This window comes from Hyaena hyaena, unplaced genomic scaffold (assembly GCF_003009895.1).
Source record: "Hyaena hyaena isolate Hyena2069 unplaced genomic scaffold, ASM300989v1 scaffold_199, whole genome shotgun sequence".
In the NCBI taxonomy this organism is placed as follows: Eukaryota; Metazoa; Chordata; class Mammalia; order Carnivora; family Hyaenidae; genus Hyaena; species Hyaena hyaena.
Genome location: NW_024080831.1, coordinates 466785 through 489360, shown reverse-complemented (window position 1 = coordinate 489360; position 22576 = coordinate 466785). Strand labels below are relative to the sequence as shown.

Here is a 22576-nt window from a genome sequence, read left to right as displayed (position 1 = left end):
AACCCATGTTCTGCTTTTCATCCAGAGTAAATTTTTGATCTCACCAGTCCTTCGGTTACACACTGAAAAATTCTTAATCCTTCTAGTTGTCCTTTTTGCCATGACTGGAAAAAAGATGAGAACTACATCTAATATCTGCTTGAAATTCTCTCATCCTACCACATCCCTGGGAAATAGATCAAAATAATTTTAGCCGGCTTCCCCTTGTTCCTCCTTCTGACTTACTTAAACCGGTGCGCACAAATACCTCCAATTCTCCCCTCCAGGTCTTTGTGCTATGGTCATACGTTTGTTTTCTCTGGAAGTTAAATTATAAACTGCACAACACAATGTCACTTTAGTTTTTGCTTCAATAGTGAATTATCTTTTAAGGAAATTTAACTAGTAAGAAAAATATTCTTTATATTTACCCATGTGGTTACCAGTTTCAGTGCTCTTCATTCTCATGTGTGAACCCAGGTTCCTATATGGAATAATTCTACTAAAAAGATGTTCTTTATCATTTCTTATAGTACAGCTTGATACAGTTTTGTACCTCTGGGCACGTTCTTACCCACCTTCCACCATCCACTGGTACAGTCATCTGTACCTCAGCCCTACAGCCACCTCTTTATATATATGCTCTGCCTCTCTGTCACTCACACACACACACACACACACACACACACACACACACACCCTCATTGTACCCTTTCTCCTGAGAAGGCTCCCATTTCTGGCCAGGAAGACCCATCAGAAGTAAATATCTAATGAGCTGCCCTGTTTCAGGGCATGTGAAGGAAGGACCCCCATCAAGCCTCAGAATCCCAGCACATTTGAGTGGTGGAGGCCCCAAAGATCTGCTCAAAGGACACACAATGACATGGAGACTTACTGCTCGTTAGATTTCCCCCTCCTCCTAAGAATGAGGCATTCCCCACTCCCCTTCAACACCGCAAATCTTATATTAGAGAGACTTACCTGTATCAGGGGCACAGGCCTCATCTGCTTTGGCACCATTATCCACAGTCTGTATGTTGGCATCTGGGGAGTAAAAAGAAGATTTAAGAACCAGCTTACTTTCTCCAGCTTCTTAGAGAGGCAGGTAGGGAGCCTTCTCACGGGGCCTGCATCACTTGACTTGTGTGTCTCTGAGTATCAGCTAGGTTCATAGTGATTGGCTGGGGTTGACTGTGTCTCCCTCATTATAGCCCAAACTCCAAGAAAATAGTGACCACAACTTACCTTCCTCTGGCCTCTGACACGCCTGGGCTCTTCCAGCCTGGGTACTTGAGCTGAATGTGTTCCATCTAAATGCTTCTCGCAGACTTTGCAGAAGGCTCTCTACCCCCTGCCACATATTATTTTATGCCTCCTCTTCCCTCCTGCCCAACCTTCCTTCTGAGCCTGGGTGCAGGAATTCTGCTCCTCTTTATTCCTTTGAGAGCCATCAGACATGGTTTCCCTATGGGGAAAGGAGTCCTGGTCCCCTAGCTCTCATTTCCACCCTGTAAGGAAGTTACTCTGCACAGGGGACCCCCAAGAGTGCCGCCTGGGGCTGTGGCAAGCGCATTACAGGTGCAACATCTCCCTTCCATCTTGGGGAATGTTGGTCTGTGTACCTGGGCCACTGGCCTCATTGCCGGCCCCCTCCGTTGGGTGGTCAGGGGTCTCCTGTCTGGGCTTCTGGCTGAAGGCCAGGAAGAGGTGCGTGCTCAGTGGCTGAGGAAGGTCCACCTCCAGGTATGCCCTCATGAACAGCTTGAAGACATCATAGCTAATTGGCTGAGGAAGAACAAAGAGGGAAAAGTCAGTGCCGAGAAGCAAAGGGACAGAGAAAAAGGAGAGAAGAGAAACTGGGGGGCTGGCAGGTGAGAGAAATGAAAGCAGAGCAGAAAGAAGTGTGGTGTTGGGTGAATGCTGGAATGAAAAGGCCAGGAGGTGGCGGAGAATGACAGGCACGGGGAGCAGGCAACTGGCTACAAGAAAGAGAAAACACTGATGGTTGCATGTTGGTACTCACAGGAGGCTTCTATAACAAGGCGTGTCTAAAACTAGTTAGAAAGGGGGTGATGGGCAGCAAGCACTGGGCATGGAGGGTTCTGCCCACAACCAGACTGCTCTCTAATGAGCAGGACTTGGTCAGTGCCCTGGATCCTAGTTAAGATGAAGAAGGATGTAGCTGAAAACATGGTAGAAAGATGGGTCTTCTGCAGTGTCTCCATTTCTGCTTGTGTTATGAGGGATGGGATTCCTGAGTATTTGGGTCTCAGAAAATAGGAAAAGACAGGCTCAATCCTTCATTACTTTTATAACTGACCTTCACTGGAGGAACCTCAAGATAACAGGAGAGGGTATGTGTCTGGCTCAGCTGCTCTCTAAACATGTCCTTGTGAAGGTTTTAGGCACTAGGAGAAGAGCAGAAAGCCAAGGACAGAAGGTAGAATCAAGAAACGTGCCAAAAACTAGAAGCTCTCTCCCACTACTGCCTGGCTTATGGTCCCAGGCTTGGAGCAGCCATGCCAGAAAGGGCTGCTGTACTCAGCAAACACTCAACAAAGACAGTTTGCAGTGAGTCATCACTGGCTCGTGCTCTGATGGCATCAGATTCTTCATCGAATCGGCAGATGCCCTGGAAATCACTGAGGAAGCTCTACTCGAAGATGTGCTGTGCAGGCTTTTGTAAATAACAACAGCCATGAGAATAAAATCCCTTTCTGGGAGCCTATTTTGTTCTCCTTCCAAAATGTTGATAGCATTTAACCCCTTGTCTCTTCTAGAAAATCTGGGAGCCTTTCCAGAACCACAAGCCAGTTTGAATTTTTACAATCAGTTTTGGGATACAAAGTTTTGGCCCTAAAAACAAGCGATGCCCTGGTCCCAATGGCAGGGTGCTCACATAGCATTTTCTACCTGCCCCAGGTGGGGTTGTCCTATACGTCTCTTTTGCAGAGTGGAGGAAGCCTGATTTGGTTGAACAGAGAGGATAACTTAGACTCTTAGGAGGTTATGGGATCTCGAACCAAATGGTGGACTCACGTTTTTCTGACAACCACCAATCAGTCTCTATCTCTCTTGTCTTTTCTGCCCCTGAGTCTCTGTGTCTCTCTTTGATACTTTTTCTGTCCTTCTCCATCTCCACAGCCTCGTCACCTCAGAATGTCTCTTCCTCACACATCTTCCTCTTTTTCACCAGTCTCTGATGGCATAATCCTTTCCTCCTACTTTCCAAGTGGAACCCACCCACTCTGACCCTTGATTCCACCCTCTCTGCATCTGAAGGCATCTCCCAGCATCTGTTTCTCTACCTGCAAGCGTGTTCAAGGGCGCTGCTCCAAAGAAATGTTACTGGCGTTTCTAGCCTGTCCTTCCCTTCCCCTTCAGCATCCTCCAGCCAGACCACACCAACCTTGTCACCTCCTTAGTCCCATGTGCTCTGGCTTCTGGCCCATCACCTCTGAGCCCACTGTCCTGAAGGTCATAGGTTCAGTTGTCTCTTTTCAGACTTGCTTGTCTTCGGCTTCTCTGTAGCATTCCATCCTCTTTTCTTGAAACCTTCTGTTTTCTGTGGTGTTGTGCTATTTTGGTTCTCTTCATTCTCTACTTTGACTAATTGCTGATGTTACTGTCCTTATTTTAAAAGGGTCTCTTTGCACTGTCTTTACCGTCACACGATTTTAATCGACAAGTACTGTTTACAACATCCAGTTGACCCTTGAACAACACAGGTTTGAACTGTGCAAGGCCACTTACATGTAGAATTGTTTCAATTAATACAGAACAATACTATAAATGTCTTTTCTCTTGCTTATGATTTCCTTAATGACTTTCTGTGTTCTCTAGTTTCCTTTATTGTAGAATACAGTACAGTATATATAATACAAATAACATAGAAAATGTGTGTTAATCTACTGTTTATGTTAAAAGTGGGGCTTCCAGTCAACAGGAGGCTATTTGCAGTTAAGCTTTCGGGGAGTCGAAAGTTATACATGGATTTTCAACTGTGCTGGGGGTCAGTGACCCTAACCCCCATGTTACTCAAGGGTCAACTGTAGTTTTGAGCTCCAAAGTATCCTGTTAATCTTTTTTGGTTAGCATCAAACGGAGAACTATCAGCATAAAATAGTTCTGGAAAAAAGACTATACTATACTATGTCTGGAAAAGACAGTTTAGCTAAACAAAGCCTAACATGATGCTCTTAAAAAACCAAAGCTGAAAGATCATCAAACAAGATCAGTGTGAGATTTAGGAGACCCCATGACTGGTCTCAGCTCTACCACATTTCCTCTGCTTGTGAACCTCAGTTTCTTTGACGGCAAATTGGGGAAAATGAACTAAAAGGTCTCAATTTCTAAACTTTTATTATCCTCCTCCCTGAACTAGCTCCTCTTCCTATCCTTGCTGTTTCTGTTAATGTCAATGACACCATTATTCTCCCAATATTCTAGGCTCAGCTTTGAACCTCCAGTCATCTGAGATTAGGTCTTGTCCCTTCCTTCTGTTCCTTGTTCTTTTGTAATGTCTGTCACATTCAGTCTTTCCTGTGTGTCCACTGTCCATCTGCTACCACCCTGACCAGAAGGCCATTGAAGGCCCAATGTTCCTCATTTTAGACTTCTGTTTCTTGCATCCTACCTGGTCCACTATAGCACTTCTCAAAGGCTTCCTTGCCTCTACCCCATTTGTCAGTCATCTCTTCTCATCCATCCTTGCCAGACTGATCTTCTTAAAGCACAATTCTTATCAGATTGCTTCTCTGCTCTAAAACTTTCCATGGCTTCTAATTGCCCACAGGAGGGGTGAGATCAGTTTTAAAATCATGTTCCCTTCTATAACATTTAAGCATGCATTCCCATTTATCTTTACTTATAAATTATATACATGTGCTATTGTGTTCCTCTAATACATTATAAAATATACACAAGAGAATAAATTAGAAAACAGAAGTTAGATGCGATAAAAATTTATATAAATAGAAGGTCTGATTTGTAGTGTTCCCACATTCCAATAGATCATCCTGTGTACTCCTTGAGTCCTCTGGGATTCATAACCCTCCCATAATCCCACTCCAACCTAAATTTGTAGCTACTTCAAGTACTGAGATCATTCTGGTCTGTTCTCCTATAATTCCCTATGTGTACCTCCACATTCTATCCGTGCTGATCTCCATGTTCTTTCCTGATCAAGCCTCCATGCATACCACATAAACTGCTTCCTTCTCTACCTGTTAAAATTCTAGTTATCCTTTAAGGTCCAATCCATATGTGGCCTCTTTCGGGAAGCCTAGTAAGATTTCCTGTACCTGAATTTATGCACTTTTCCACTTCAGTTCCTATCTGCTGCTTTCTATTAATATATAGTTGTTTGTGACATATGTACTCTTAGTTCCTCAATTAGATCTAGAGCTCTAGGAAGGTAGTGAAATATCTTATTTCATCTAAGTATCTTCCACACCACCTATAATAGTGTTTCCTGATAGGTATTGTAGTGCATATTGGGTTTTTCACTGGCACACTTGGCTGTCATCGATTATTGTGGGTTTGATTCAGTCAGTATATATGTACTGAGCCTCCTCGGTACAAGAAACACCTTAGGGGACATATCTAAGAAATACACATGGGTCTATACCTTCAAGAGACTCAGGTATTAAAATAATTCCAATAGAGGATCAATAGTGGTGACTGCCATAGGAAAAGAACTGACAAACTTATGATAATTTAGAAAACAATGTCCAACCATTCATGACCATATTCTGAGCAACAGGATGGCACAGAATAAGCCCAGAAACAAAGGTCATTCATATCAGAATAGCCTAGATCTCCTCATGTCACTGATGCTCTGAAAGTTCAGTGACTTGCCCCAGCCACCTAGCAGCAGAGGAAAACCAGAAGCCCAATCTTATGACTCCTAGTCTAGTGCTCTCTTTACCATATCTGTTCTGGGTCCCAGGGTTAACATATGGCTCCCTGCCACTCTCTCCAGGAACCTCAAGTACAGTAGGCAAAGAAATGTGACTGTGTGCCACTCTCCAAGTTATATCTGGGTTGTGACAGAGTAAGTTCTTTATAAGCACAAGCCAGGCTCAGAGTAGCTGCTCTGAATGTGTGATAGGTACAAAGTAGTTTACTATGGCAAAACCAGATAAACAAATACTATGAGGCATATTAGCAATTCTCTGAGCTCTGGAGTAACATGCTAGCCACTGCCATGGCACAGGCCTGTTTTTTACCCCAGAAACTGCAACTTCCACATAGGAAACAGCTGGACAATGGCTGTTTCTGCAATCTGTTTAAAGTGCTAATTCTTATACAGGTTAAGAAGGGAGGGAACTATATGGACAGCTTACTGTGCATTGGGCAGTTTATGTACATGTTCTTCAGTCTTACAACAACAGTGTGAGGTGGGACTATTACTGCCATTTGGTGGATGAAAAAGATTCTGAAAACATAAATAACTTGCTCAAAGTCATAAAGCAAGTGACTGAGCTGGGCTTTATGTTTACTTATCTCTTAGTCTAAGATCATAGGGCCACCAAAGCCACCTTCCCTCTTCTGTTCCACTGTGTTCTTGTCCACTTTCTGGCTGTCTTCTGCCAGGTGGGCTGATGGGTAAGGGCATTGTTGTTATGGCCAGATGCAGTGCTCCACTCTGCAAACTTTAAAAAAAAATGTTTATTTATTTTGAGAGAGAGAGAGAGAGCAGGGGAGGGGCAGAGAAAGAGGGAGAGAGAGAATCCCAAGCAGCCTCTGAGCCGACAAAGGGGCTCGATCCCACAAACTGTGAGATCATGACCCAAGCTGAAATCAAGAGTCCGATGCTTAACCAACTGAGCCTGCCAGGTGCCCCTCACTCTGCAAGCTTTTATTCCTCGCCTTGCTTCTGTAGCCATCTGCCCCTTCCCACAACTGACTCATTCCTCCTTGAGACATTTTAGCAGCAGTAAGCCATCAAGCTCTAGAGAAATTAAATTCTTTTTGTTTCCCCAACCCCGTGCCGGGACATTACACCTACTAGAAGCCAGCTGCACTGTGAGAGAGAATAAAATCAGAGCGGCAGAGCTTCCCTGGGACACCACAGTGCCAGGCATTCAAAAAGTGGGGGCCAGCATGATGGAGGCGGGGGTGGCAGCAGACTCCTCACAGCCAAGCTGCTCTCTTCTTCTGAAAGCTCCCCATGGCCTTCACACCCTCAGTGGCCCTGACCACATTGTTGCCCTCCCACTCTTCAGCCTCAAGGCTGACGGGCTCATTAGCATCCCCCACCCTTCTTTGTTCCGGTGTTTTGGATGGGGTAGTGGGAGGGGCAAGAAGTTCTTTGCTGGCTCCGCCATCTTCTCTGCATGGCTTCTCCTCAGGAATGTTCTTTGAAAGGGTTCATTCTCAGTCTGGGTCCTGTACTGGCAACCTTCCTCTTGCTTCATTCTCCTAATGATTGGAGCATTTTATCCAAAGCCCCCACTCAGGTGTACCTTGAGGACTTGTACTTTGTTGATTCACTGCCAGTGTCCAGCAGAGAAGGGGCTGACTCAAGATTTGTTGAAAGGATGACAATACAAATAAACAAGTGACCAGCATCATCTCAAGTTTCTCCTGTTCATCAGTCATTTTTCAGCAATTAGCCCTCATAGAAGGACCCAGGAACAGGGAAAAGGAAGTTGAGTTTAAAACATTCTGGGGAAAGGAACCAGAAAGGAAATAATAGTAGGTACCATTTTTTAAGTGTCCCATAAAGTGTTAGACATTTTGCAAAAAGTATCCCATTCAATCTACTCATCTGTAAACTTCAACGTCTTTGGTTGTTGTTATCTTCAGTTCAGAGATAAGGAAACTGAGGCTCCAAAAGGTGAAATATTATTTCACCTTTCACCCTGTGGATACTGAGGGAGAAACATTCCAGGAAAAGGAAAAGGCAAACACAAAGGTACTGAGGTTAGAGCAACCTTGGCTTATTTGACAGCATCAAAGAGGCTAATGTGGGCTGTAAATGAATGAGGAGAGTAGCAAGAGATAAGGTTAGATGGTAATGACTTTGATTTTAACTCTGAGTCGAGGCGGGGGGGGGGGGGGGGGGGGGGGGACCATGAGGGTCAGAGCAGTGAGATGATCTGACTTAAGTTTTAACAGACTGCTCAAGATGTGTGCAAAGAATAGACTTTAAAGGTCCAGACCAGAAACAGGGAGCCTAGTTAGGTGACTGTTATAATAATCTGGGCAAAAGGTAAGTGGTGAGATGTGACTCGATTTTGGATATATTTTGAAGGCCTAAGTTAGGGTTTGCTGATGAACTGGATGTTGGATTGAGAGGAAAAGTCAATGATGACTCTATAGTTTTAAACTGAAGAGCTTGAAGAATGGGGTTATTTACTGAAATGGGGAAAATTGTTGGAAAAATCGGCTTTACAGGGGAATATCAACAGGCTCAGTTTAGCTCATTTTAGTCTGAGATACTCTTTTGATTGTTAAGTGGAAATGCTAAGTCCAGGGGTTAAAAGGAAAACCACAAAGAGTGTAGTGTCCTAAAATCCAAGTGAAGAAAGTGGAGGAGGATGTGATCAACTGTGTCTAATGCTGTTGAATAAAATGACTATTGAGTTTTGGCCACATGGAGATCCTTCACTATCTTCAGTAGTGGTTTTAGTGGAGGAGTGGGGGTTATGCTCTGATTGAAGGGATTTCAAAAAGTGGGAAGAAGAGAAATTGGAGTAAGTGACTATAGAAAAATCTTTGAGCAGTTTTCTATAAAGGACAGGAAAGAAATGAGGTAACTGGAGAGAGAACTGGAGTCAGAAGAATATTTTTAACATTGGACAAATAACAGTCAGTTTTTATGTTGATGGGAAAAACCCAACAAATAGGGGAAAGCCAATGTGAAGGAGATACACAAACAGAGAAAGCAATGAGTATATACATAGAGGGGTGGAACTTAACTAGGAACATGGAGAGTTCATCCCTAGTTACAGGAGAAAACAGGAGAAACATCCCTAGTTACAGGTGGGTGAGGATCTCATAGAAGATCTCTTCTGATTATTTCTATTTTTTCAGTGAAGTAGAAAGCATGGTTGATAACTGAGAATGAAGACAGGAAGGCAGAAAGATTTGAAGAGAGAGAAGAAGGTATAAGGTAGTCTTCTAGGTCAGTGAGATGGTGACTAAACTTGGCAAACATAATTCCAGGGAGCACCAATACCTCACTTGAGATTTAGGAGAAAGTATGTTGATAAGCAAGTCCTTCAAGATGAGCTAAACTTCTAAGAGGGGAACAAATTATAGAAGGGTTGGAAACTAGGGCTAAAAGCTTGAAATGCAAACATTCTTACCTCATGCGGATCATATTGTTTGAGGCTCCCACCCTCATTAAACTCAGCCAAGACATCCTTTATCTTCTTGGAAGAATCTGGAGAGACATAATCCACATATGAAATATTGGGATCTGGGCCAAGTAAATTCTCTCTGTCTAACCTTGGTTATGATGGAGCAATCCCTCATTCCCAAGACTATATGGAAAAATGTCACCCTTATCTGCATTTCTGCCCTCTTCTTTTTTTCAGTATAGTCTCTCTCCTGCTGCATGAACTATCTTTCTAAAACACAAATGTGATCATATCATGTTCTTGTTCAACACACTTCAGTGACTCTCAATTTTCCCAGGATAAAGCTTAACTCCCTTAGCTTGGCATACAAGTATGTGGTGACCTGCCTTAGCCTATTCTTTATCTCTTACTTTTACCTTCCACTCATCCCACTTTCAAATACATAAAACCACATTTCCAGAAATCCCTGAATACACTATTATTTACTCATTCATTCTTGGAGTCTTTTCTCTATACTGTAAACTTCACTCAATTCTTGGTACCCAGCTTAAATGTCAACTCCTTTGTAAAGTCTTCTTTTATCAGTTAAAGTTGATTATTCCCTCTCCAGGCTCCCACATGACTTGTACATAACTCTGTAATAGTACTTGTCATATACTGTTCTAATATTTATTAACCTGCCTTTCTTAACACATCTCCTGTCTCAGTTCTACCTTGAGAGCTGTACTTGGCTAGTGAGTCTTTCTACATCACACAATGTTTGACACGTAACTAACGTTCAGAAAACCAATATACTAGATTATTGCATAAAATCTGAGCAGAAATTTTAAAACATTTAAAATTTTCTTGATTAAAGAGGATGAATGGGCATTAAGCCCAGTGATGCTCTGTCCTTGGTGCTGAAACAGAGACTCGGGATTCATGAAGCACGGTGATTTAGAAATTTCTACTTTCCATAGGAAATAATTTGGAAACTCTCAGAGAAAATGTTGGCTGTTTCTTCTTTTGGGTTTTATTAGGAAATAGATAGTCTAGAAAAAATAGTCAATAATTGTCATTATAAACACATCCTGAGTGTAACCTTTGTAGTTACCAGAAACTCAGAACATCAGAGAAAACTACAGTCTCTGTGCTTTCCTTGTCTTGCAGTATTATGGATAGTGAAGAGCTTCCCAAGCTCCATTACTGCCACAATTTGATCATCTGAGCAAAGGGCAATGTCATTAAAAACTGACATAATGTTCCTTGGTGTTCAGTTTCTTTGTGCAGAGGGCTACACTCTCATAGGCCTATATAAAGTAGATATGCTCATGGTCTGGGCTGTTCTCCATGGCTCTGCTGACTTGGATTCAATCAAGCACAAGTTATAATCATTTCAGGACCAAGAAATACTGAAATGCCACAAGAAAATGTTGATGTTGCCTAAAAATGGACATTTCTTCCTGAAATTCAAAACAGATGTTGAAAAACTAATAGCTCAGTGAGATCCAGGCAGCAGATGTCATCAATTTGGGCTGCTTCCATTCAATTCAGAAAATGCTATGGAGGGTGAGATGTTGCAAGGTACTGCTGATGAACTAGCTGGGAAGATGATCTGAATAATTGTGGTAATGATAGCTACCTCTTATTGGAGCCTTTACTGCACATTCTCATTCTCATATTCTCCCCTGCCAATGCATGCACATTTGGTTAAATTTTCTTCAGTTTACACATAAAGAAGCTGAAATTCAGAAAAATTAAGTGACTTGCCTAAGAGGGTTTTAGTTCAGGTCTAGTTTGGCTCAAAGTCTATATTACGGGCCCTTAAGCACTATTTACTATTACTTTCCAAACACTTGTTAACAAAGGAAAAGTGTAATTAATGCTGTAGCAATAATATGAAGCTCTAGGAAGCACAAAGCCCAGAAGCAGAATGAGCAGGAAAGAAGTAAAATTAGGGTAACAGCAAGTTTGGGTGGGGACCAGGGATGTCCCATACAGTAGGCAGCATTTGAGGTGTGGTGTAAAGAATGAGTGAGATTGAAAGGCAGACATGAAGTGAAAAGGGTATTTTAAGAAGGGACAGGGTGAACAAAGATGCAGAGATGGGTATCACAAGACACGTAGGAAAACTCAGAACCAGAGAGTAATTTGGGGCAAGATTTGTTGGAGTTTTGAGTGCCAAGCTAAGGACATTGATTTGAAATTGTTGAAGATTTTCTGAATAGTGAAGTGACATAACCAAGTCTCTTGTTTTCTAAAGGCCACTCTGGCAACAGAATGGAAGAGAGCTTAGAATTAAGCCAGAGTTGAGTTAACATTACACATAAATTATATTCAAATCATCCTATGGGCAGCCCAATTATGTAGAAAAGACTACAATTTAGAATCTGTTTTAATGGGAGATTTTCAGGTCAGCTAGAGTGGCCAAATCTGGGTTGCATTTAAAAGTGCAAATTGGGAAGCATGGATACCTTTGGTGTGGCTTCTGCAAGAGTAGTATAGAGCCAGTATTTTGATTGAAAACCAGGGGAATGATGTCACTTGAATTTCTACTCTTGCTATTATTGTCACATTTTGGAGATTCCACAGTTCATCCTAGCAGAAGTCCTTTGGTTCTAAAGTGCTATGGATCTATTTACAAAATCCTGATTTATATTTAAACGAATGGTATAAATGTGTGCTATACACACACATACATGTATATATACATGTATTTCCATCATATTGTTCACATTCAAATAAACAGGTTTTAAAAAGAAAAATAGAGAAGGCATTTATTTTTAAATCTCTGACCAATAGCCTAAAATTAAATAGAAAACAACAATCCAAGAGATTACTGGTTCCTAGATTTCCATGAGGGGTGTTATTCACCACACATTTACTTCAATTTTTTCACTGGCTTTAATGAGCTCATAGTGTCAACACCTGTCCTTTTTTAAAAAGGGAGACAATCTAATTCTCAAAGTTGAGACCCATTACTTTCTCCTGGGATGTCCTTTGATATTTTATTAGTCTTATTCTCCATGGGTTTCTGGGCTGAGTTTCTATTTGCCTGAGGACTAAATGGCCACTGCTCCATTCTGTTTCGTCTGAAGACAGCTAAGAACAATGAGGGACCTCTTCAGAGCCTTCCTTGATCTTAGTGTAGGTGCCATCTGTGGGTCCAAATGCACAACCTCAGGAAAAAGCTCCCTGTCAAAGCCTGTACAGTAGGTAACACTACCACCTGACTCAGAGGAGATCCAGTTCTATTCCTAAGTGTCTATAAAAGGGCCATGTCCACAATTCTTTGCAAGAACTCCTATTTTGTTGAGTGCTTACTGCATGCTAGGCACTGCTGTAGTCATCTTATGTGTTTTATTTAAATCTCCACAACTATCCTCTAACATAGTAATGGTCCTTATTTTAGACAAGAAAAAACTGAGGCTTAAAAAATTTAAATGGCTCTTTCAAGGGCACACAGCTAGTGAGTGGGTGACTCTGATTTTTAGCATATCTGGTAATGTGACTCATCTATTAGATTTACTGGCTACATGAACACTGGTAAATCAGAAAATAAGGCCCTCCTCCCTCTATGACAGCACCCAGCAAACCTGGCTACATGTGAGAATCACCTGAGGAGCCCTATATACATTGAAACCCAGGCCTCAGCTCAGACCAATTAAATCAGCATTCTTTGCAAACTGAGGAATCAATATATTTTAAAGCTTCCTGCAGGTTCAAATGTACAGTTAAGGTTAAGAACTTGCTCCATTAATGTAATTTTATTGTTAGAAATGACAATTACCTTAAGAAGCAGCTAAACTCATTGGATAACTATTGCAAAAGGGAAAAAAAAGTTTATAACTCTGCTAAGTCTGAAATCACCATGCTTGGCAGACCTTCTCCATTGTTTAAGTGGACAACACTAAAGAACTTTACCCAACAGGTCAGCTTCTTCAGCTTCGTGGCATGCTAGGGATACATTTTATATTAACCCATCATCATCATGTTTTACCCCAAATCAGGGGTTAAGAAGGCTCTTTTCTGCGATCAAGGTCGCTAGTAGTAACAACTACCCTAAGAAGTTTCAATCCAAAATTGTCTCTTCATGCTTTATGTGCCAGGAATTCTGGGACGATAACCAAACACTTGTTCCTAGTGTTTGAGCACATTTGAAGCCTTTTTAAGGAGAAAATTTGGCCCAACTCACAGGCACCTTCACTGCCACATTTGTGTGGGAGAGGGATGCCCTCCAACTGAATAAGCAGACAAATTAGGAACTTCAGTGTTTACAGGAGAACATCAGCTGTGCTGCCTGACCCAGACCCAAAGTTTATGGACCCTCTCTCTCTTTAGGAACACTGAGTATTTGAGAACCAGTCAGACCATTACAGTTTGAGATAACTATGAATCAACATTTTCAACTGTGAATCCGAAAACCCATAGATGAGAGTGAAATTCTAAGGTGCATAATAACTTTCCATTCTCAATGTTCCTTAAGAGCATCTCAAACTGAACATTCATCGGAACTGCCTGGGGATCAGCTTTAAATGCAGATTCTGATACAGTAGGTCTGAGTCAGGCCCAAAATTATGCATTTCAAATAATACCCTAGGTGACACTAGTTATGCAGGTGCATGGACCTCGCTTTTGATGAGCAGGCCTTAAGCAATATTCTTGTATATTTGTGGTTGACTAGTCAGGCTTGCCTGTCACAACATAGACAAAAACATAATGCCGAGCCCAGAGGAATATATTCCATAGATTCAGAAGACCAAACATGAGTCAACCCCGGGAAGGAAAGACACAGAGAAGGGAAAAGGGAAAGCTGGCAAATGAAAAGGGGGATAAAAAAAACCCTAGATTTCCCTTCTTTTGGAGAAGGCAGGGACGTATGAATACATTTTCTAAGGAGTCGAGAACACAGTGAGATGAACAAAAGCAAGAGTGGAGTTTCCCAAGGGTTCTGGAAAGACAGAGGATGATTTCAGAACAGAGATGTCATATCCAGGAGAACTGCATCAAAAGGCTCACCTTTTCAGCCAAGAGGAATCAGACCCCAAAGCAGAATGTGAGAAGCATACATAAGAAGCCCAGCTTCCTAAGCACTGACATAATCTCCCAGCTACACTTTTCCTGTGCACTGTTTCTGCCCAGCATAGAGCCCACTGCCTGGCAGAAAATCAATGTTCAGTAAAGATTTATGGAACAAAGGGGTACTAGGAAGGGAATTAGGGTTATTGTGCTTGTCCCATACACCCCATATTTCCAGGGGAATATTGAGAAAATCGAGACCAATTGTTGTCAGCCTTGGCAGCATGGTGGAATCGCCTGGGGGAACTTTAAACACGACTGATGTCTGGATCCTGGGGTGGGGGTATGTGTGGGCAGAGCATTGGACTAGTTCAAAGTCTCCCAAGTATCTTCCAGGCTGAGGACCCCTGAGGCCCACCAAGCCAGCTACTGAGGGGAACCCGTGGAAGTGACTGACAGCTCTGCTACAGTGCTATGTATAGAATAAGAGAAAAAAACCTCACATTGAAGCAGAGGGAATTTGGGCTGATATAAGAAAACCAGCTTTAGGATACTGAGATTTTCTGACTCATCATAAGTGATCTGAATGGGTTGTATGGCTCAGATGCATAAGTAAAATTGATATCACTAGCAAAACTTCCCACTTTTTCTCCAAGTAATTTGGCCTCATCAGTCATAGCCCAAATGAAGGTGGAGAAATGGATCTGACAACCTGTACCTTCTCAACTAAAGGTACTAAGAGTATGGTCCCTGCAGCATCAGCATCACCTGGAAACTTGTCAGAAACTCAGCACGTCTGAACTATCGTAGACCTACGGAGTCAGAATTGGCACTGCAACAAGATCTCCAGGAGATTCAGGTGCATATTCGAATCTGAGAACCATTGTTCCACATTAGACTCTCCCTATCCATAATTCTGTGACTGCTTGTGGGTAGAGTTTCAGTCATCATGATGAAAAGAAGGCCAGATATGCTGCAAGAGATGTGGGTGAGAAATAGCTATAGTTTTCCTTTCAAGATGGAAGCAGTGAGGCATGACCCTCTATAGGCCCAGGACTCCATGAACATTTGATTAACTCTCACTTCTGTAGCCCATATAAATAGTAAGGTGTCAATGAAGCTTACTTAGAGCCTTACATTGTTCTATAAACCAGCCCTAAACATTTTCTCTGACTCCCATATTAACACTGACAGGTTTGAATTTTGAGCTATAATTTACCTACATCTTAAAGTCAGAAACTTTGAATTGATCTGATTCTAATAAAATGTATTTCTGAAGAGCACAATTTACTGATTCATTCTCTTTAAATGTCTTTTTTTCCTTTAAATGTACTGTAAAATTTTACTCTATTATAGTTTGACATATACATATATATATATGTGTGTGTGTGTCAAATTTTAAAATTTCCCCCAGGTATAAAAAGTCTACAAAATCTAGCAACTATGGGCTGATGACTAAAATGTTTGGTATGTTTTCTTATATGCTTTTAATTCTTATAAGAATTAAAAGTTAAAGTGGATGCTGTCTCATTTTTTTTCCTTTTTCCCCCTTTCTGAAAAAGCTGATAGTTTCTGTCCTTGACAAATCATGGAAAAATAATTGCCTTTCCCCAAATACCAGGATTAAAAGGACAACAAGCCCTTTATTATCTCTATTTGAAGTTGTTAGGGGACTGTCAGTAGGAAGCCTCCCACGTGCTCATGCCCTCTGAGGTTGAAAAGAAAACTGTTTCAACATGGAAACTAAGTATTAGAAGGGCTAATGGTGGTCATTTAATCAAGTGGACATCCAGGGAAAGGCAACCCAATTGCTTTTAAGTCAATTCTATTTCATCTTGGCAGGTTTGACCATTAGACATCAATAAATTCTTTGCTTTAAGTCTTTCTTTGATCATTTCTTCCCACTGGTCCTAGGGCTACCTTCGGAAACCATTCAAAACTAACACAACACCTCCTCCCCACAATAGCACTTTTTGTTTATTTCTTCCCTTCTCCTGCAGATAGGCATAGTACCTTCAGGCATTTCTTCATAACCCTGCTGGGAGGCCCCTCACCATGATGGCTCCACTTCTCAAACAAGTTCCGGTTCATCCATGTATCCATTGTAAACTGTGGTGCCCAGGCTTAAATTCAGCTCTCAAAGAGGTCTGATCAGGGTAGGATAGAATGTGGATATCAGTTTGCCTTACTAGAAACTATGAGTCTATTAATACATCCTAAATTCACAATCAGTGGTTTGATTAAATAAAATAATGTATCAAAAGAAATCTCTGCAACCCCTGAAAACCATGTTTCTGGAAAGTACTGAACAATACAGGAACACCCCATGGCATACTGTGTGCTAGCTAGTGTCTAACGATCTCCCTGCTCCTGTGGGAGCCACTCTCCCATGAGGCGTGCAGTCCAATTCCCAGTCCCATTGCGTCTGGGCCAGGCCTGGGACTGCTCTGACCAATGGAATGTGGAGATAGTTCTGTTCTAGGACCTCGGAGTCCAGGTGTTAAGGAAACCAACTTTTTTTTTTAAATAAATTTTTAATGTTCTATTTATTTCTAGGAGAGAGAGAGAGAGAGAGAGAGACAGCATGAGCAGGGGAGGGTCAGAGAGAGAGGGAGACACAGAATCTGAAGCAGGCTCCAGGCTCCGAGCTGGCTGTCAGCACAGAGCCCGACGCGGGGCTCGTACCCACGAACCGCGAGATCATGACCTAAGCGAAAGTCGAACGCTTAACCGACTAAGCCACCCAGGCGCCCCATAAGGAGACCAACTTTTATGCTCTCAGAGTCCTGGGCCACATGGAAGAAGTCCAGGCCAGCCTGCTGGAAAGATAGGCCACATGGCGAGGCCCTGGGAGAGGACAAAGCACTTGGAGAAAGAAATCCCATGGAGGAACACTGAGATAACAGCATGGGAGTGAATAAGCCCTGCTGGATCATGTGAGGCATCCCCCTTGAAGCCCCAAACATCAGGGAGCAGGGACTAGCTACCCCAGCTGTGCCCTGCCCAGATTCCTGAGCCACAGAATCATGGGCAAAAACAAAATGGCTGCTTCGACCCACCAAATTTTGAAGTTGTTTTGATGTAGCAGTAGATAACTGAATTGGATTGATAATTGTTAGGGTGAGGAGAAGAGCATATGAAATCGGCTAGCATGTCTGTTTTACACACACACACACACACACACACACACACACACACACACACACTAGTGGTGGTTATCACTGGGAGACAGAATCATGGGTAGCTTTAAATTTCATCCTTCTGTTTTTCATTTTTATATTTGTTTTTATTTTCCAACACAAATATCCTTAACATCACATTATTATTTTTTTACAGGCACTTTACACTATTGACTCACATTAATCTTACCATATATATATCAACTATGTATGTGTGTGCCTGTGTACACGTAAAATAAATATGTACATCTCCAAGGGCAGTTGTAACCTGGCTTCATCCCCAGAAGAAGGCCACCAGAGATGGCACAGGGTTTACGTTATATAAACAGAATACACCAAGAGCCTCTTCTCCTGAAATTCTTGGCCTCTCCTACCTGGTAACCCTACTGGGGAAAGTTCTCAATTCTCAGGCTATGCACTTCAGATATTCCACTACTGCAAAGCTCCTGTTTATGTAGTTATAGAAGAGCAGTTGCTATGGCGATGTGATCTGTCTGAACACCGGCATGTATCTAAAATTGGTAGAAGTGCCTTTTTCAGGGTTTCCTCTGAGGATTAATCATTTTCCAAGAACTGTGGCTTTTTCCCCTCTCCTGTTAGAACAGTGCACGAGCACCTTGTCCAGTCCCGGCACAAGACCAAATGAGGACGGGTCAGAGAAGGACAAAGCGATGGTTGGGGGGAGGGGGGAACCCAAACCACAAGGAACCCCCTCCTACTAAACACTCTGGTTTCTTTTTACCCCCTGCCTCCCCTACTTCTCTGACACATGTGGACCCCTCTGTCCCTCAGCTCCCTCCACCAATTACTCTTTTCCCCTGGTCATCTTTCCAGTTCTTCTGTCTTCTTCTGACTCCTTTCCCTCCTCCGAGCCCTGGTTACAGGCAGACCCATGGCCCTGTTTCCCACCTTCTCACCTCTCTCCTCATGTGCTTGCTCTTTGAAGTGCCTTCACTCCCGTTGCTGATCTTTCCTTGCTGCCTCCACACAATGACTCCAAGTCAGAGCTGTCGCGCAGCCCTCCTTCCCACTCGCTTCCCACCACCTCCCCTCCCAGGCCCACAGGACACTGTATTTGGAAAGCAGTGCCCTCCACAATGGGGTCTTATCCTTTCAATTCTTGTCTCAAATCCCCTCTCACCACAAACACCACCGTGTGCTCTAGGTTCCCAGTATGTAACCTGCCCACAGCTCCCTGAAGGTCCCACAATGACTTTACCTCCTCCCTGCCTTCCCAAGCCACTTCCCCTGCCTGCAGTGCTCTCCCCTCCTCCCTTCTGCATCAGGAAGCCTCCCACCAGGCTAGGCTAAGTGGCCTCCTCTGTGCCCATACTGAGCCAGCACCTGCCATACTGAACATCCTTGTTCCAGGCATACCTGTCTTTCCCTCCTAGCCTGGGAGCTTTTTGAGGGCCAGGATTGTGTCTCACCCACTGCTGGTTCAGCCTGGCATGTACGAATGCAAAAGTGGATGTGTCATCACCATCCCCAAGTCACACTCCCAAACTGTCCCCACTAGCCTTGAATGCGAATGCTGGCATTTTCCACAGATTCACAGTCTTCAGGGGTATCTTGGCTAGCTTCCCATTCTGTGAATTTTGGTGATACTTTCCACCACAGCTTTCTACGGATCAGCGTTTGTTCATTGTCACATTCACCACCCTAGCCCCACTCCTCAGTTCAGAAGAGATTTCGTCCAGAGGACTCTCCTCTACCTCCCTGATCTGGAAGATTCTATATTCAGGCCACCCCTCACATAGCCGCCAGATTCATGCTATAAATGTTGCCACCTTGGTTCAAAACCCACACTCTGACCCAAGGCCCTCTGCTATCCCCATCCCTCCTATGGCCCCCTCCCCACCCTCCTCTCCTTCTCTCCATGTGGCCCAAAAGTTCTCCTTACCACCCATACACACCTTCTCTCTTTGTGCCTCTCCCGCTCTATTTCCTTTGTTTCCACCCCCCCTCCCCCACCATCTACTACTCACATTTTAAAACTTATATCCTCCACAGAGTCCACCCAGCTAAATCCTCTGTTGTGAGTTAAATTGTATCCCCTCCCCGCAAATTCACATGTTGAAGTCTTGACCCCCAGCAGCTCAAAATGTGACCTTATTTGGAAATAGGGTCATTACAGATGTTCAGATGAAGTCATACTGGAATGGGGCAGGTCTAATCCAAGGTGACTGTGCCCATAAAAAAGGGAAATTTGGATATGGAGACACATACACAGGGAGAACATCATGGAGAAACAGCGAGAAGACAGCCTTCTGCAAGCCAAGGAAAGAAGCCTAGAACACATTCTTCCCTCACAGCCCTCAGGAGGAATCAACCCTGCGGATAGCACTTGTAGCCTCCGGAGCCATTAGACACGTTCTGTCATCCTAAGCCACCCAGATTGTGGTGCTTTGTCACAGCAGCCTAGCAAACTAATACACTCCCCCATACCAGTTTCCCCTAGCTTTAAATTCCCTTCTCATTTATACAGTCAGTTCAGCCAGCTCTTCAGCAGAGGTATGTGCCTGCTGCCCTAAACCTGCTCTCTGTTTGTGTTAGGAGCACAGTTCTGATTCTCTAACAAGATTCTGATTCCTCAAAAGCAAGCCTTTTCTTTACGCTTCTTTTTCATCCCTGACAGCGCTGATACTTTGCTGACCTACAGAACATGCTGAATTAAATGGAATTTACTCTGGAAGGGGATGACTGGCCCCTTGTCAATACATTACGGAGTTTCTCTAAATCCATCAAGGTCAGACAAGAGGCCAGGAACTCCAGGGAGTCAGGAGGGAGACTGACCAGCAGTCCCATGGGGCCTCGGTTGACCATGGAGAACAGAGTCATGGGTGTCAGGCCTCAGAGGAACAACAGAGAGAGATCATCTAGTCCAACCCTCTCATTTTTCAGAAGAGCATACAGGCTTTGGAGGTTAAGGGCTGTCACAATAGAGAGACCAAGAGCCAGAGCTGGCACACTTAGGCTCCCAGACCAGTGCTGTGGGCAAGGGCTGCTTGCCCTGTGAGGGGGGGGCAGGCTGCCAAAAGGGCGTTCGAGGGCTACCTGGGAAAGCTCTGTGGGACAGGCCAACCTGCCATTGGCCTAGTGACTTACAAAAGCACCCAGTACAATTAATTAATGTGAAGGGAGAGGTGATTAGAACAAAGGGGCAGGGCAGGGAGCGCAGCTGAGAGTTCTGCAAAGCAAAGGGCTCCATAAGAAGCTGGTGCCACTGCATAATCACCATAGTGGCCATGTGTGTACAGAGCACAGTGGTCAGTTGGTGCTCCAGCCTCAGCAAATGCCTGTTCTGTCAGGATTAGGAGTGGCCTTTGGAGGGCACAGCCCATATGTGAGTATGAGCCTCACCGCCACCATACCTTGCGTGAGTATGAGCCTCATCACCACCGTACCTTGCATGAGTATGAGCCTCACCACCACTGTACCTTGCTGAGTATGAGCCTCACCATCACTGTAACTTGCTGCATTGCAATCGTTCCTGGGTGTAACTAATGGGAAACCTCTAGAACCCCAGTTGCAAGGCTGATTCAGAACAAAGTCAAGAAAGAGACACACATGAGAATTCTTCATCTTACTGAAAAAAAGCCTTGGGTCCAAACACAAGAGTACATTAAAGCCAATGATTGAGTAACACTGTAACCGTAAAGCCTGCAGCCTTTCAAAAATTATACTATAAACAGGTTTTAATCACTTGAGAAAATACAGTATTATATTAGGCAGAAAATGCAGGCTAAAAAAAAGGTACTGTACACTCAGGAACTTTACAACCATGTAAAGTAATATGCACAGGAGGGGAGTGTTCCAAAATGCTCATAGAGTTTGGTTGTGTTTTTTAACCTACTCTTTATTTTTTCCCCTGTATATGCCAAATTTCTCTGGTGAGCATGTATCATTTATAGAGTGTAAAGATAATTGTTTTTATGTTTAAAGACACCGATTCTGTGTTTATAAGGAAATATAATCTGTCCAGCCCACCCTCATTCTCTGAGGCTTTGCACTGATTACTCCACTCTGCTCTCCAGAAATGGTCTCCCCAACCCAAGAGGAAATCCTGCCCCAGGTGGGTCAATCCATTTACTCACATTCTGAGTATTTCTGGAGCTGGTCAAATTCTTCTGGAGTAAGGGAGACCCACCGTTCTTCACTCATCTTTAACCTGGGGATGAGTGCTTGAGGCCAGGGACGGAGTTTTGTTCACCAAGGTGAAGCTGAGGCCCAGCCCGGGGCCTGGCTCACTGAAGGTACGCGGTGGACAGGTTCTTCAGGAAACACAGAAGATCCACGTGTCTACGGCAGTAGTGGGCACGTTTGAGCAGATGAGAGAAGGCCTGTGCTACTCTTCCAACAGCATGCTTCTATCCGTAGTCAAGGCATTCAGAAATCCTTGCTTCTCCTGGGCAGATGTAGAAAAGACATCGTGAATGGGAGTGAGTACGTAAGTCATCCTATCTTATAAAAGAAATCCCCAGCTGTTCTCTGGGGTAAGACCTGCGGAAGGCAGTGGTTCCCATGGTGGTGGTGGATGTCTCCTCAGGAAGTCTCAAGAGGGTGTACAGACCAGACCAGCACAACTCTAGTTGGGTGGCCTGTCTGAATAGGTAGCCATACTCCTCAACTCAGGAAATTTTAAATGTCTCCCAAGGGAGGCGGTAGTAGGCCCACCTGAGGACATCCTCAAGGCATGAAAACACCTCAGGCTGTCGGATGCCTCATGAGCAAGTAGGGACAGTACATATGTCATGATTTGAAAGGTAAGCTGATCTCTCCACCATTACTGCGGACATTCAAATACCCCAATGGCTGGTTAACATCCTAGTGACTGAAGTGGTTTTCTTTCCTCTCACAACCATACACAAGCGATTAGAGGGAAGACCTGCCGCTGGCCTCAGTGCAGGGGAGCCTGAGGGAGGGAAAAGGGATGGATTCAGACACTTAGCATCTTTTCCTCTGAGCCCCTCCTAGCACGGTGGCTCTGGCAGTCATACCAGCAGCCACTAAGTCAGCTCAGTGGGTTGTAAAATTAATGTGGTGGGCCAAGGCCAGCATTTAGAAACACAAAATAGAATAGGATAGAGTGGAATGGCAAGAAATAGA

General features: G+C 43.6%; 1 protein-coding gene across 3 annotated transcripts in view; it reads right to left on the bottom strand.

Moving 5' to 3' along the window:
• DGKG (diacylglycerol kinase gamma) overlaps positions 1–21631 on the bottom strand; it is a 172756-nt gene extending 151125 nt beyond the window's left edge. For all 3 annotated transcript variants that reach the window (XR_005530140.1, XR_005530141.1, XM_039241717.1), the window contains exons 1-4: positions 21565–21631; positions 9297–9373; positions 1602–1764; positions 961–1023 (exon numbers count right to left, since the gene is read on the bottom strand). Coding sequence is in view for 1 of the 3 variants with exons in the window: in XM_039241717.1 (XP_039097648.1) it covers positions 961–1023; positions 1602–1764; positions 9297–9373; positions 21565–21631 (370 nt within the window). In the remaining 2 variants the exon portion in view is untranslated. The remainder of the gene's footprint in view (positions 1–960; positions 1024–1601; positions 1765–9296; positions 9374–21564) is intronic.
• Between the last annotated feature and the right edge of the window lie 945 nt (positions 21632–22576).